Source organism: Pleurodeles waltl, chromosome 1_2 (genome assembly GCF_031143425.1).
Source record: "Pleurodeles waltl isolate 20211129_DDA chromosome 1_2, aPleWal1.hap1.20221129, whole genome shotgun sequence".
NCBI lineage: Eukaryota > Metazoa > Chordata > Amphibia > Caudata > Salamandridae > Pleurodeles > Pleurodeles waltl.
In genome coordinates, this window is record NC_090437.1 from 1,027,878,084 (window position 1) to 1,027,893,971 (window position 15,888).

The following is a 15,888-nucleotide window of genomic DNA, read 5'->3' on the forward strand; positions in this document are numbered from 1 at the left end:
TACAACAATGGAGCATTTTTATTTATGTGATATATTTAAAAATCTCAGCTCAGATGGAAAGTAAACAAGCGTGTTATTGTTCAAAAAATGCCTAGGAACTAGCCACCCTTTTATTTATCACTGTATACAGTGCTACAGATCTAACCATACAGCTTCAGAGTGCTGTGCTTGCACCTACGAGGCACCAAATGAAGTCACTAACCAATGGAGTTGTGGGCCAGCTTACCTACCTAAAGACCCAATGTACTAAATCACATTTGTGGCTGTAAACCCTGCGAATCACAAAATCACAACGTTTACATCCTCAAAATGAGATTTTAGAATTTACTTAGCACATTTCGTGATTTGGAAAATTATTTTTGAGTTATGAAAGGTGTTTTGCGACTTATTTTGAACTGCAATCAGAAAGGGGGATGAAAATGCCACCCCCATCCAAATTGTAATTCGAAATGAGATATATTAATGGTTTGTCAGTACAAACACAGGAATTGTTGTCTCCTGTTCCTTGAAGGCAACCATCCCAGTGTTTGTAGTCACAAATTAATATTCATTAGCAAGGCTGTTCTGCTATATCCTACAACTGGACCTTAGTACTTAGCTTTCATCACAAAATTAAAAAAACTGCTTGCAAAAGGTGGATGCACAATTTGCAATCACATTTTTGCAACCATTCTCCTCATATCACAGGCCCTAAGTCTGCTATTGATGTGTGCTAAAGCTGGTCAAGGGGGATGGTAAAATGCATTCTAGAGTCCAAGTAAAAAAGTGAGGTTCAGGCTCTTATGTGTAGCTGCATGGCGTTCAGTGCTTTAAGAGCGATGTAGGGGCTTGACTTCTGGATCTGGTTTTCCGTGTGTGTGGGATTTGTGCAAGTAGGAGTCCAGATGAGTGGAAGCGTATATAAGGTTTGTGAAAGCAAATGTGATTGTTGCAGGAAAGGGACATTTTAGTATACTTACTCATGAAGCATCAGTTTTGGAGGTGGGGTCATTCTTGGTGGTGACATTTGCTCTGGGTAATGGTCATTCAGGTGTTGTTCAAGCCCTGGCTCCACCTTAATTGTTTTCATCAAAGGTGTTTTCTTATATGCATCCAACAAAGGTCCTGGGTGCGAGAAGAGAGCATGTGTCACTGTCTTACACCAAAAACACTCAGTAGTTATGCCAGAACCTGTCCAGAGATAACGGATCTTTTGTGTTAGTTAAATGTTTCACAATTCAATGAAAATAAGTATGTTAACATTCATTCATTTACTTGTAATTTTAGAATAATGGGACAAGATCCATTTATTAGAGAGAAGAAAACAATGAAAATAAAATAACTGGACTTTTACGTTTTTTGTGTAACTAAAAAAATAGTTTTTATTCAAAGGTACAGAAGTACTGATCTACTGTAAACAGCTTACATTAGTTGCTAAGTTAAGAAGAAAGAATCCTCACCGTTATTGCAATTTGGACCCTCGAATTCTTCTGGAAGTATGGTAGGCAGCATGATTGGCTGCGGGAGATGGTGCGAGTACATAAAAGGAACTGACTGCACCACAACTGGCTGTAAAAGTGGAAGAACCCCAGGGTTTCTAAACGCCTGCCTTGAAATAGACGCCAACATTGGATTCAGTGACATGGGCATTGAGAACGGATGCACTGCCGGTGGAGATGGCGCATGTTTTTTCATGGGAGGACTGGGCGAGCACAGAGTCAATCCCGGCGAGTCTCTTTTGTTCAGGGATTGAAATTTCAGAGGGGATGGCGAGCCTCCAGAAGAGCGTGGAGAACCTTGTTTGTTCACTGTAAGATCAACGGGCTCCATCTGGATTCCTCCAGGCAGTCCATCTGGCAGCGGATAAAAGTTACTATGCAACATGCTGGGCGGCATGGGGTAAATGACGCTGTACTGGTTTGCTTTCAGCTGATCCATGTAGCTGGCTTGGTAGGACTGCAGGGAAAAAGGAACAGCATTAGAAATGAGAATTATAAAAGTAATGATATAAGCCAATTTCACTAATATTGGTATGGAATGACCAGCAGGTCAAGATACCAATTTATGGCCAAATATTCTCTATGGTGGCATATACCTGGGAAGACAAAAATATGTCAATCTGTAACTGCTCCTGATAAGAAAGGTAGTCTCTAATTTTGTTTGGCACTCAGAAACTACTGATACCTCCAGAAGAATGGAAACAGTGGTGTCCCGAAACATCACGTTTCGGTGGAGAAAGCGATCCAATGAACTGTCGGTAGCTAAAGTGGATTGTAAATGTCCCACTAAAGACAAAAAAATAGACTTATTTTTTAAACAAAAGCCTTTTATACTTTTGTTGGAACTCGAAATATCCATAATTTCATGAAGCAATTTTTAACCATGAATGATTTGGTTCAACATTGCAGTGCACTGAATGTGTAATAGTCAAAAATCTTTATTTTGGTGTAAAGTGAAGGATATCTTAAATGATCCCTGGTTCCCATGCATACACCAGCACCTCAGTAGAAATATCGATGTAACAGAAAAAACACTTGTGGCAAACGAGGATTTAGTAATGAATGCTACAAATTAACTAGCATTTCCATAATGCATCTTCGACAGGTTTTATTGTAGCACAATATTTTCAAGAAATCCATCAGTATCACATAGTAAGAACACATAAAATAAAATTTAACAGTACACTAAGCATGCAGTGTAAAGTTTACATGCTACTAAATGAAGGATTGTATGTTTATCCAGTAAACTCAATGATCTCACGTATGCCTAACAGATACATTATATATTTTGCATTTTTGATACTAACATAAAAAACGGATTAAAGAATCCCCTTACAAATAATGTAAGGTTTCAAGATCTTGCTTAGTTGTTAAATTATTCGTACAGTTCTACAAGTGTACTGAGGCCTTACACACACACACACACACACACACACACACACATATCATGGAAAGTAAATCAAATAGCATTGCATTACTTAATAATTTAGACATTTCAGATTTGGATATCAGTGTCTAGATTTGTGTATCTGGACCACTATCCAACTTATGAGTGCTCTTTTACAATGGTCTGAATTACAACTTAAATTTCCTGATGAATACGTTATACAATCCCAATAGCCGAGGACTTTTCCCCTAACATTTTTTTTTTGCTAGTGTCTTTCAGGCAGATTATGGCCATGAATAGAGATCCTGTCACAATTCTATTATATTATTTTCAGAAACTATTTCATCTTAGAAAACATCCAAATAAACTAAAGGAAGCCTGCAGTATCATAATAACTAATTTCACCTCTCCAGATTGGTCAAATCATATTATCTCCCTCTCTCATAACTATGAAACTGGAAGGACAACTGTTGTGAGTAAATTAATAGTAACTCATCATCGCTTTCAGAAATACCTCTGTGAAATCAAACACCTCCTTCCAAAAGAATACCATGGGGTTCTACTACCATAACTAGCGAGGGTGACTGTCCTCTCGAGCCCACACTGTGTGAATGTCCCTCCATAACTCGTCTACGTCACTCAGGGGTAACATTTCTCCACAACTCAACTCAGTTCATCTTGACACTAGAAGCAGATGCCATTTAAGGATCATCCAAGATATTGACATGACGTGCACATCTATGGAATGTTACACCTGTCAAAATTCATACTGGGTAAGTATTATTCAAAAGTTTATTCATACTTTAACTTAGTTTATTTGGCTAAATTCCCTTAAAGTCTTAACATAATCAGCATGCAATGGCATTTATCACATCAGTTGCCCATATCTCTAAATGTGCAGTTGTTACAAACTTAAGACAAAATGGACGACCTTACGGGACATGCCAACCATAGGTTGCGCCTACCTACATAGCAAAGTGAGACTCATCCTCATAATTTTCATCAATAACTATTTTAGTGTGCCTAGGACAGATTTCCTAATTTTGGACGTTCAACCTGTGCTGACATGGATGTGCTATTTCTTTTATGTTCAACTCTCTGAATAGATGTTTGTTGATATGCAAAACTTTTCTTATAATCCATGACAAGTGAACTGCTCGCATTCTAACTAGGGGCCTGATTTACAATTTGGCGGATGGGGTTACTCTGTTACAAACGTGACGGACATCCTGTCCGCTGTATTATGATCCAATTATAGGTAATGGTGATTGTAATACGGCAGACAGGATATCTGTTGCATTTGTGATTGAGCAACTTGTCCGCCAAACTCTAAATCAGGCCCTCTATTTTGATAGTTGAGGGAAGGTGACACCCAGGCCCTTATTATATGACTCAGGGTCAACCAGTCCTCCTTGTATGGCTAAGATACTGGCACATGCTAGTCCTTTTGCTATGAGTATGGACTGCAGGCTGTTGTCATTCTAATGGCACTCATCCCACGTCCTTCCTTGCACACAGCATGTTGTGCAGAGTTTGTTTGCATGTGCGCTAGAAACATCCAGAGTATGAGCCATGTTGTGCACCTGCTAGTAGGCTTGCCACCTTTCTCAGAAAAAAATACCTGCCATGTGTTAATGGTTTAAGATTCTGCAAGGGCCCGAGCATGGTGCTGAAATAGAACTTTACATAAAATGGTCTGTATTCTTTTTTAATATGCCTTTTCAGTCTGTGTATTTTATTTATCAGTCAGGGATCATTAAGACAGACCCATTTTACAATGGGTTCTTCTGTTTAAAGCATCTACTGACAAGGGGAAAAATACCTATGTTTTGTCACCGCCAAAACATACAAATATTAGTTGTGCTGGTGAAAAACAGTCAGGTGGCAATCCGACCTTGCTGCTAACAGTCACTGCAGCTCTATTGTGCTTGCAGGGGAATATGAATTAGTCAAGGGACTCTGGCTGGTCCATGATGGAACTTCCAACGTCCTTGTAAGTGGCTGTCCTCCAATGTGATTGATGTGCAAAGCCTACTGTACCAGCAAGACAGTAGGAAGTGAACGTGACAGTCTCATTTGTACTTGTCCGTATAATCTGACACAAGTGGCAGCATTACTTGATACCTTTTGTGGCGAAGTGGGGGTAATGATCCTTGTTAGCAGGGAGGTAAGAGAATACAAACCATTCTAGCACAGGGGATGTAGTTAGGCAAGGACCATGTGTACTGGGACTGGCTAGGAAGTGACATGGCGAAAGGGGTTAGAGCCCGACAGGCGACTTCTGGTGAGACTGAATGAACAATGATAAACAGCCTTGCTCTTTAAGAGATGCAGACAGTCGCCCTCCCTTGCATTGCGGCAGTGTACAGAACTGATAAGCACAACAGAATGGGCAGGTACTTGTGTCTGAGGAACCCGGGGAAGGGGGCATCAGGAATGACGATATTTAAATATGTGATTGAACTAGATGGACCGTGAAGAGGAATGACTGGTCTGACAAACCACGTGCTATGTTACGATTTTGAAGGGTCGGTGAACTTTGAAAGGGGATTAAATGATTAGTCAAACTTTTTCTCAGTAAGGTTTATTCTGTGCACAGTTCTTCACATTATATTTTATTTTGCAGCCTCATTTTTACTTTTAGACAGATCCTGATAGAATAGTTCTCCTAGTAACAGTGGCAAAGTTTTGGCAACGAGAAGTGTTACGCCCTCATTATAAGTAGGCTATAAAAGTCCTATTTGTGTAAGGGTGTCAGAATTATAAATTATGCTAAATAATTATGGCATGTCAAACCTGCTTGAATTTACTATGGGGAAAATGCTAGGTAATTAGTGGGATTGGGAAATTGTAATACAGTAGGCCGCAAAATGTGCATGTTATGTTCCATTTCTTAGGGCAGAACTTGGTAACAGGTGTTAATTATGGCACCATAAATTCTATCCCTTGCTCTCCTTAAAGATGCCCTTAGTGCTGGTTATTCTTTAGATCAGTGGTTCCCAACCTTTTACTTCTGTGGACCCCCACTTTATCAGTACTGGAACCTGGGGACCCACCTAATGAGTCATTACTGAAAACTGGGGACCAAACTGTTGTTATTAAATTTTCTAAGCCGTCACTGATCCCATGAGGAGGCTTCGGGTTGGGAACCACTGCTTTAGATGTTACCACATCCCGCCGAAGGGGCCTCCCGGTGACAATAAGAGAGCGACTTTGAAGAGAAGAGGGCTCTGAGATCGGTAAGAGAACTAAATATTCAGTCAGGGCTTCCGAAAAGAAAAACATGTTTTAGTTTCCTTAGTAAACAGGAAAAGCTTTTGCGTGCTGCTATTCTTCTGGCAGGCTGCTGGGGATCAAGGGTCCCCGAAGGCACGAGTTTTCCCGCCCACGGGTTCTTTCCTACACACGGAGGCAGACCCAGCACAGAGAGCACGCGCTGGCCGCGAGGGACGGAAATCTCTCCTTCAGTGGATGGGTTTCAGGAAACGGCGAGCCGTCCGCGTAAAGTGTCATTCGTGGAAAGGAGGGATTGTCCAAGTTAGAGGGAGTGATCCGTGATAAATAAAAAACAGAAAAGAAATCCGCTTGCATTCGAACCACCACACCTCAGGACAAATGCCTGCCCAAGACTGCTGCAGCTCTGGGCTATAAAATTGGCAGACTGGGGCGTTTCTCTTCCGTCACGACGAATGAATTTTACTGGCAGAGCACCAAGCTATTAAAACCGTGGCGCTGAACAATGTCACATTCATTCTGCGATGACTGATGGAAAGGTTGTTTAAAAACAAAAATCAGAGACAACACTACAGTGCAGATAAGGGCTGCGTAAGGCATGTTTTTTCATGAGGTCTGAGGCCAGGCCGGTCTTAGGTCAGATCTTTGTCTCCCTCGCTGACACTCTGTGTGATCTGCAGCAAGTCATTGTCTACTGAGACCTCTGTTAAAACTGTTCGGCAACTGGCACCGAGTGCTCTATACAACATCTTTTGTTTCATTTAATTTCCTCTGGTACATAATGGTTGTAAGCAGTGGCATAGCCAGTGTGTGATGGGTCCTGGTGCAAGGAAGCAAATGACCCCCTGCCGCTATTTAAACAGGGACATGAGCAATTATCCGAGTTCCGTGGGCCCCGGTGCCACTGCACCTGCTGCACCAACGGAGGTTACGCTCCTGATTGTAAGCAGTGTGCGAACTGTTCCGGATTCAAACCCGTGCTGCGCTCAGATTACTGCATAAACCACATGTTACCAAGAAGTAATTTGCAAAGGTGGGCTTATCCGCCAAATATGCGTTAAGGTCTCTGGGGCCCTGTGACTGACATCACATTAGTAGCCCTGCTGGTCTCTGCGACAGTATCTGCGGATAGCAGATATGCTAATTATGAAGCGAGTGTCAGCGCTGTGGTATTTTTTCTCACCTGGCGCGAAACCTCCAGTGGGTTGAGTGTCAGTGCCATTGGCGGAACTAACCAATAACGCCGACCACATCAGCCCACAAACACAGTCATTCGCTGCAGGAAGGGCAGAGCTCAGCAGGGTGTACCAACCCTTCCTGCTAGGTGCAGCGCAAGAAGGTGGGGAGTATTAGTATGACTGCTCCGGTCAGCGAAGACGAAGGTGCATGTCTGTATAATGCGCCTGTGTATTAGTGCTGTCAGTACCACTGACACATACTTGTGAAATCAGGACTGAGTTCATCATTTTAGCCATCAATATTGTTTTCCCCGACCACAACCCTGTTTTCTCACCATGGAACTGCGTAACAGTTGGGCTTGCTGTGAAGTATGTGCTTCTGGGCAGTTTTCTGGAGCTGTCCTGCAATGCAGCAAGGGGCTGGCAGGCTCCCTTCATGTTTATCACTGAATGGCTGTCAAAAGTCTGACGAGTCATAGACAAGCTGCGAGCGTCCCACGTCTACCAATATCTTCTGGCGCCAGATTTGCGAGAACAGTGGACGATTGTTTCTGCATCACACACCAACATGAACAAAGAAAGCATCCCCCATTCAAGCGGCATTCTAATTTTTTTTAAAGGACTTTCAAAATCGAAATCGACTTCATACCCAACTCATCGGTACTCATTTTATCGACTTTTGCGAAGATGAAAGGCTGAGATGATCTTGATTAAGCTCGAGGCTGAGACTCGGTATAGTGCTGGGTGAGCACCAGAGCCCCTGAACTATCCCAGCTGTCTCTGAAATTATATGTTTATCTCTTTGATAGCGGCACAATTCACACCGTGAACAAGTTCAATGTAATGTTCTCGCTACAGTGCATTGCTTTCCAAGTCCCCATTCCTTGCGACGGGAACATACGGCTTGGAATCCTTCCTTGTGAGTGTTTTCTTCTGGACCAGCTCGAGCACCGCAAGGAGAATGCGCCTTCTCCACCTCCTGGCAGGTGCATCCCATCCCTGAGGCCTTATTTCAACAAACTCGCGGTGTGGTCTGACCACACCGGGCAGGCAGGTACGCCGTGCATTGTTCGTCAACACGCAAACACTTCCTCACCTCTCGCTGAACTTTACAGGCACGAAAAAGCAAAGGGAGGGATGATTCAGACTGCAGAGTACTTATGGGCTCGTCAACAGCCTTCTGCTTTCGACCCCAACAGAGACAAATTCCAGATAATTCAGAAAGAAACCCGGGGGAAGGAGTGGAAAAGACAGAGACTCAAAAAACCTGTAAGCGGGAGCGTGCTGCGTGACGGATCTGGAAGGGGAACGTGACAAAAAGGAGCCGGTGCGTGTAAAAGATACCATTCGGGTTATGTCATGCTACGGGTGACTTCAGGGCTAGGGCAGGTTGTTGAATGACAAGTGAACGACGAGGGCAACTCAAGGGCCTACTGAGAGCACGCATGCCTTTGGCGGGGCTCCGAAAGTTGTGCGAGACTCAACACACATTTCAACAATAGATAGGCCATCGCAACCAAATAAATGTGCCCGCACAGCAAATCATAGAGTTAAATAAACAATTGACCCGTTTGCAAACTAGGGCCGTTTCGAACTCGTAATGAGAAGTTTTCGAAAGGTATGGGGGAAACGTATACAAGTGTGCCTGCTGCAAGCAGTACTTGTGGTACTAGGGAGATCAACGGTAAAACAGGCCAACAGGACGACAAACCAGGCCCACAAATCGGAAAAAACACACATAGGCCAACACACCGACATTTTAGATCAGGGCTGCCTGATCGCCTAGGCCAGTCCGACCCTGACCAACAGTGCCTGCGAAGGGGCTAGTTCCATGGACTCCCTTTATTTGAGAGGCGCAGAGCAGGTGGCTGCGGTCAGCTGAGGCTCCGGGGGTTCCTTGAACCCCAGGTAAGAGGCACATAAGTGGGGCTACTGGCAGCTGTACTCTGGCTCCCTGCGATGTGACAAGCTGCATCACCAGATGCGGCCTGCGGGTAATATGGTCAGCTGTGCAGCCTGAGGACTATGGGTATCACCCCAAGTGACCCCCTCCTAACAACGCCAGATCCCCACGCACTTTTACTGTCGAATAACTGTGAGTGCTTAAAATGATGGAGTATTTGTCTATAGCACTATCAAAATAGGACATACTCATATGGGGTGTGAATTCATGTCTGATAATATGAAAAAAGACGCCCCACGCAGGCGAGGGGGTGTTGTAATCATTGTAAAGCAAACACCCCATAGTATTCTTGACATTTTACAGCCAGGAGTGCTCCTGGAGACGGCCAGACGATCCCCTGCACAGAAAATAGTTTCCTTTTTGGAACGCCTACGTCTTTGGAGGAAAACATAGCGCCTAGGTTTGCTATTTTTTTAAAAAAGATTTCTGACACGCACTCCAAATAGACATATCCATAGTAACCCAGCTCCAAGGTCTGCAGTGACCCTTGGAGCCCTCTACAAACATTGTTGGCAGGGGGCGCAACCGCGCGCACATAGTTCTGGCTCCTTTTACAAGGACTGGTTACCAGCGCTGCCAGAATGCTGACTCCGCGCTTCGCGTTTTGTGAGCCCCTTCCAGCTCCTCTCAAGTGAACGGGGAGCCGACACGAAGCGCTTTCTCCGCTCCGTGGCCCAATCTACAGCGGTCACACGAGTAAAACGCTCCTGGGTCCATGAGATTTGGTCTGAGCCTAATTTATTACAAAACAAGCACAGGGGCCACAATCTTTTTCAGGAGCTCGTTACCGCTGCTGCAGGGAGCCGGGGTCGGTGATTACCAAGGCTGCCCAGCTAGGGTGGCCAGGCGTCCGGAAATTGCCATGACAGTCCTGGTTTGTCAACATCTGTCCCGGGTAATTTCAGTAAATTTAGCACATGACCCAGTTTTCACAGAGTCGACTGAAGACACTGGGAGACAAGTTTCCATGTGTTCCAGTGAAGGGTTAAGTACCAGTCCTCTGCGAGTTAGCTATTGATGATTCTGTATGTACAAGTTGCATTTAACTGCCCTTAGTGTCTCACTGCTTGTATTTTCAGTATTGGTGCACGCTATCAATTAAGCGAACGTCCTCCAGACAGGGTCTGACGAGCCCATAGGGCGATCAGGCAGTGCCCGAAGGGATGGTCAGACAGTTGTGTGTGAGCAGTTTTGTGACTGCTTGTGGGTCTGTTCTATGGTCTGGTGGGCCACATTTTATTGTTTATTTCCCCAATATTAGAACCCACTGCGTGCATGAAGCACAGATGTATGCAGTCTACCATACTCTGCAAAACGCTGTGATTTTAAAAAGGTCGAAACTGCCCCAATTTGCAAATGTGGGGCCCTTTTTAAAACTATCTGACTTGCTAGTGGGGACCATTTTCATTTTGGTGCCCCGCCAACCTTGTCCAAGTCCGACCCTGCCTGAAGGGCGGATGCAAAAAAAGTAGTCTTACTTCTGAGTTTGTAGAATGTCCCAGAGGTGGGTTCTCAAAATCTGGTCACTCGATGCCTAACCTTGATTCCACCTCATGCCTCTTTCATCTACCACCCTACACTTCATGTTTCTTTATCGCAGTCTTATTTGCTCCTTTCCATCCTTACATTCTCTCTGTCACTGTCTGCCCTTTTTATCTCTTTTGCTGTGGGTCAAAGCTCAAAGTTGAAAAATAAGCCTGTGCCCCCAAAAATGAGTGCTGATGCACACCACCTGCAACCACTAGTACAAATTAAGCGCTGCAAATGGGGCACTGTTTTGTGGGCATGGTAAGGCTCCATGCATAGTGCAACGAGGCTTCTCTGTAGATATAGTTTTCAATGAACATGTGTTTGACCTGTATACAATTGACAAACCTACTGCCTTTCAATCACCACCTTACAAAACCTCTTATGTGTGAATGTTCCTACTGAGAATATAGAAATTTCTGGGTGGAGAAAATATTAGCCAATGATTCTGAACTGTTATGTTCTGTGGGTAAAATTGCATTTTATCATCTTAACTCCCATTTTATAATTTTAACTCGCCTGTAGCAGTAAAGAATGGAACAGCCATTTATAAATCTTTTTATCCTGGCCTTGACAAAGCAACACACCATGGTTTGCTAGGCAGCATCCTCTCTGAATGGGCACAGACAAACCCAGGCGTTTTTTCTGCCTAAATGGGCTACATCTAGTGAGCCACAGCTCGAACTCTACGCAAACAGTAATACTTAGAAATAAACACTGACTCATTTCACCCACGCATTTCAAACATGAGAAAGAGGAAACTCCACACTAACAAAAAGGCCATTACCTCTCTCCGATCCCCCCAGGACATCAAACGATAATACCCATCTCCTTAAGATGTTGATGTGGCTACTACTGGAGGAATCGAAGCAACTGCACCTGCCTTCATTACTAGCTCAAACAAATCCACACCTGACTGGTGAACACAATTAATAAATCCGATTTCAAATAAAGAATTGTATCGACACAGCCTTAAAGGCATGTCGGCCGGACTCTGTTGTCCCCATTAATAGATAGTAAATAAATAATAATATTTTTTTGGCATTGCTGAAATCCCTTTCACACAGGCAGTGCCCATGAGGCACACATCAGTTGCACACCTCTGATGTTTACTGCAACTGAAACCATTTTTGAGCGCATGTTTTGAAATTGTTCTCGCACACAGCTTTTCTGTTCTAAATGCCACTGCTCCTCACTGTTCTATGGACTACAGCATTGTCTAAGCAATGGCTTCACCTCATTAGTACCAGTTTAACACCCAACTACAGGAATAAGCAACTGAAAGATGAGCAGTCAACCTCGGCGAAGGGCGTTCCACTGTGTGGCAACATGCGCTGCTGCAATTTTAGTTGCTTTTGTTTCACCTGAGCAAGAAACTTTTTTTTTTTAATCTGCAGACTATGCAGCAGATTATGGACAATATGGCAAATGCTGCACATCCAGAATTATGTGAAAAACGCAATTAAAATCTCATAATGTCAGCGAGCCTGATTGTATACTGGGTTCTTTGCACGCAGCAAACCAGTCTTGAGAGATGTGCATTATCTACCTGTAACATACAGTACCAATTTGAAATCCTTCATGAGATGTACAAGACCGTCTCCAAGGGAGAGGGGGGTGCCAACTTTTTGAAGTACATTAAAAGGCATGTTTGACCATCATGGTGACTGACATCCTTAATACCCCAAGTGAGGGGAAACTAAAGAGGAATCAAGATAGTGACTGTTAAAGAACACAGAGGTTGTCTGCGCACCAGGAAAACATGGAAGGCCGCTAAAATGCATGATTTTAATGGGGTAAGAGGCAGGAGGCAGCTGGCAGGTGCCAGGGGTGTGGTAAAAGGGCACAGTCTGCCCTATCAATGTAGTGCGAAACATGCCTATTTTGTTGTCACTTACCACTGAGATTGGATCCAGAGGCTCCTGCTTGATAGGGACGGAGTCAAACATCATCATTTCCTAAAAGGACTCCTCTTCCCGTCTTCTTCCTCACTGAAAACACAACAGAAAGTGCCCTTTAGCAGAAGAAATTCATTCACATGTCCCAGGCCAAGCCATTATAAATCAGTTACTTTCAAACATCTTTACACATAGCAAAATAAAAGTTTCAATTAATGTTTTTTACCAGTAATAACATCCTTTACCATGCAGTGCCTTTAAAACGCAGTCTCAACAATTTACCACGCATTCCTTAGCTATGCAAGTATTTACAACAACATGCTTTAGGGAACATGTTGTTGGACTGCTGTTGGATTTCAAGTCCAACGCATTCCCTACTGTTGCGCAGACTGGAGTTGGAATAGTAAATTATACTATTCCAAAGTCCAGTGTTTCCCTAAGGCACGTCCTTGAAACGACTTCTGTGGAAAAGGTTTTCAAGGCATGCGTGATAAATGCATGTGCAGTTTCATCATACAACCCTGAGGGCAAGCACAAACGTATTCTTGGCCTGCCTAAATGAACCCTTGGCATTAATGGAGTCTCACACCCGGGAATGAGCAAGTTTCTGTGGAAATATTAGCTCTGGTTTAAACCCTTCTGAGCTCCTCTGCACTCCTGGACGTAGAGATATTTGCATAACTTTCCCTTCAGGGTAGATCCAATTGTTATAGTACTGTAGCACCGTCTGTATCTTGGCACATTCCTAAATAATGCAGATTTGAGTCAGAGGGTCTGTGGGTGGAGGGGGTGCCGAGGCAGGTATCCTGGCGGGCAGGAGGGCCCCTTCCACATGGTCGGACCTTATAGCTTGGGGGGGGAGTGGAGGTGCCTTGGGTGGGGGGGGGGGGGGGAGGGGGCAGACGACCGGGTGACTTAGTAGTCAGTCAAGATCTCATCCGCAGTCACTGATATTTTGGATAAGCAGGAACTGATTTAGTCAGTGCTATGAATTTGGATGTATAAGCGGACTCTGTTAAGGCTAGGCATCTTCAAAATGTAAATACTGTGTAAATAATATGGAGGGGTTACTGCGTAGAAGTTTGTTGACTGATTTTGATTTTGTTTCTTAAAAATAAAATATGGCGGGACTTCACGACTCCCAAACCCAACGAGTTGTCGTTCAAGGTGAAGCATGTTGGGTGCGACTTGGGGTGTGGGGAGTCTTGTGGGCTGAATGGGGTGGGGGGATCTGTGCGACAGGCCTGTGCGATACCAGACCATATGAATGTAATTAAATTCATATTGCTTTTCTTTGGCATAGTGTTAATAACACTATGTTATGTACATGTTGGAATAATGGTGTGTTGTGTTTTGGTTCATTATAGATTGCTGCCGGATCTCTGATGAGAGCCCAAATATGGGCTGGGTTGTGTTGACTCCATAAAATAATGACCCTTTATAACGTACTGAATGTGGGTTTTGTGTTGTCTTTATATTTACGATGAGAGCAGTCAAATGAAAAACAGTTATTCTCCAAACCCTGTCTCTTTTCTACATTATTGCAGTGGTGGGTGGTGCTTTCTTAGGGTGAGAAGTCAGCACAGGAAGAGGCAATATAATCTTCAGTCACAGATTTAGAAATGTAGCAGTATTTGCTCAGTCCAAGGGAATTTACAAATACTGAAAAAGTGATATCAAGACATTGGTTGCTCTGCTTTTGAGCCTGTCTGGCTCGCCTGCCCGGGGTAGAGTTCTATGATTACAGAGGCGGATCTCACCAACTCTGTTTCAAAATGGCACCTGCGGCCACGAATTCCAAGGGAAGAGGACGAGACCAATGCCATCGCTGGTTTATTGCGCAGGGGATTGGTGGAGCGAAGAGGCGCTCTAGAAACTTTGGGCACATGCAGTTCGACGGCCAGCGCGAGCAGTTTGAGGAGCTTCCTGTAAGCCAATATCACACATCTGGCTAGGAGCGGACTGGTGCTTCAGAAACAAAGCGTAGAGGCAGTGTTTTGGTTTGGCAAGTACAGTATTAGGCACACCTCTCAAAATGCACGATTCTTAAGAGTTGCTATGATCTTATCTGCAGAGAAAAGGTAGTATGTAAAAACAATTTCAGTGTTGACTGTGCAAGGAGCAGCAGGTCAGAGCAGATGGGGCTAGAACTGGTAGCCACTAAAGGAAATGAGGGATGGAGAAAATCAGCAAAAACTATTTACTGTAAAAACACGAATTGACATGGGGACGAAGGCACTCATCGTGCTGTTTGTGGTATGCGTGCCTGAGTATCTTCCTAGTAAAACGTGGGATGTATGCTGCCTATTTATGTCGAGTGTGGTTAGCTGTGTGTGGTGTCTTTGGAATGTGTGTGGCTCTTGTGTTATATGTGGGGATAAGGCGTGTGTACGGGCATGGTGGGTGTTGTTTCGAGAGTGTGCAGAATTGGAGAGCGGTGTGTACGCGAGAGTCCATGTTTGGACGTGTGCATATGTGTAGATCTGCGTGGATGTTTTGTTGTACAAGAGGAATGGCGTGTATACGGGGTCCGTGTTTACCACTGTGCATAGCATAGTGTATGTAGGTGTCTGTCGTCCAAGCGGGGTGGCGTGTATGTGGGATACTGTGGAAAGGAGGGGGTGTGAGGAGGGGCAGAGAGTACAAGGTTTACGATGCAGCATTCCCGGACTCCATGTTGGGCTGCCGGGCCGGTGTCTGGCATTAGTTTTCTGAGTCAGAAGCCCCTTTGGAAGAGGAGCTCCTGGCTGACCTGACTCATCTAATATCTCCCCTCCCCTTCAGTACTTGCTGAATTCGAGAGGGGCTCATTTCTTTGTATTACGTCGTTCTTAAGGCACCCGCCAGCAAATATACTGTATACGTCATCGGGCCTGAGAGGGCCAAGGAGCCTCCCTCTTCGCCGAGGAGACACGCAGACCAGACACGTCTTGGGTGAAATATCCCCACACAACAGTGCGAACGCAGCGAACTCCCGCCGGCAGGTGGCAGCGGCGCCCCGCGGACGCACTGCACGAGCCCGGGACCGCAAGGAGCACACGAGGCTCGCGCTCCAGAGCCGGCGGCGACCCTTTCCCCATCTGCAGGGCGACCTTTGAGCTTATCACCCCCGGGACAGGAGCGCCGGGGGCGTAGTTATCGATGGGGCAGTGGCGCCAGGGTCCATAGGGGTGAGGGGCGCCCTTCGTTCCAGTTTACCAGTGTTTTCACTACCAAACCAAAG

The 15,888-nt window shown here is 44.7% G+C and overlaps 1 protein-coding gene across 2 annotated transcripts in view; it reads right to left on the reverse strand.

The window, feature by feature from the left end:
• KLF3 (KLF transcription factor 3) overlaps window positions 1-15,888 on the reverse strand; it is a 68,560-nt gene that overhangs the window by 14,134 nt on the left and 38,538 nt on the right. For both annotated transcript variants that reach the window (XM_069202106.1, XM_069202107.1), the window contains exons 2-4: window positions 12,666-12,758; window positions 1,440-1,935; window positions 960-1,104 (exon numbers count right to left, since the gene is read on the reverse strand). In XM_069202106.1, coding sequence (XP_069058207.1) covers window positions 960-1,104; window positions 1,440-1,935; window positions 12,666-12,722 — 698 coding nt within the window. In that variant the 5' untranslated portion in view covers window positions 12,723-12,758. The remainder of the gene's footprint in view (window positions 1-959; window positions 1,105-1,439; window positions 1,936-12,665; window positions 12,759-15,888) is intronic.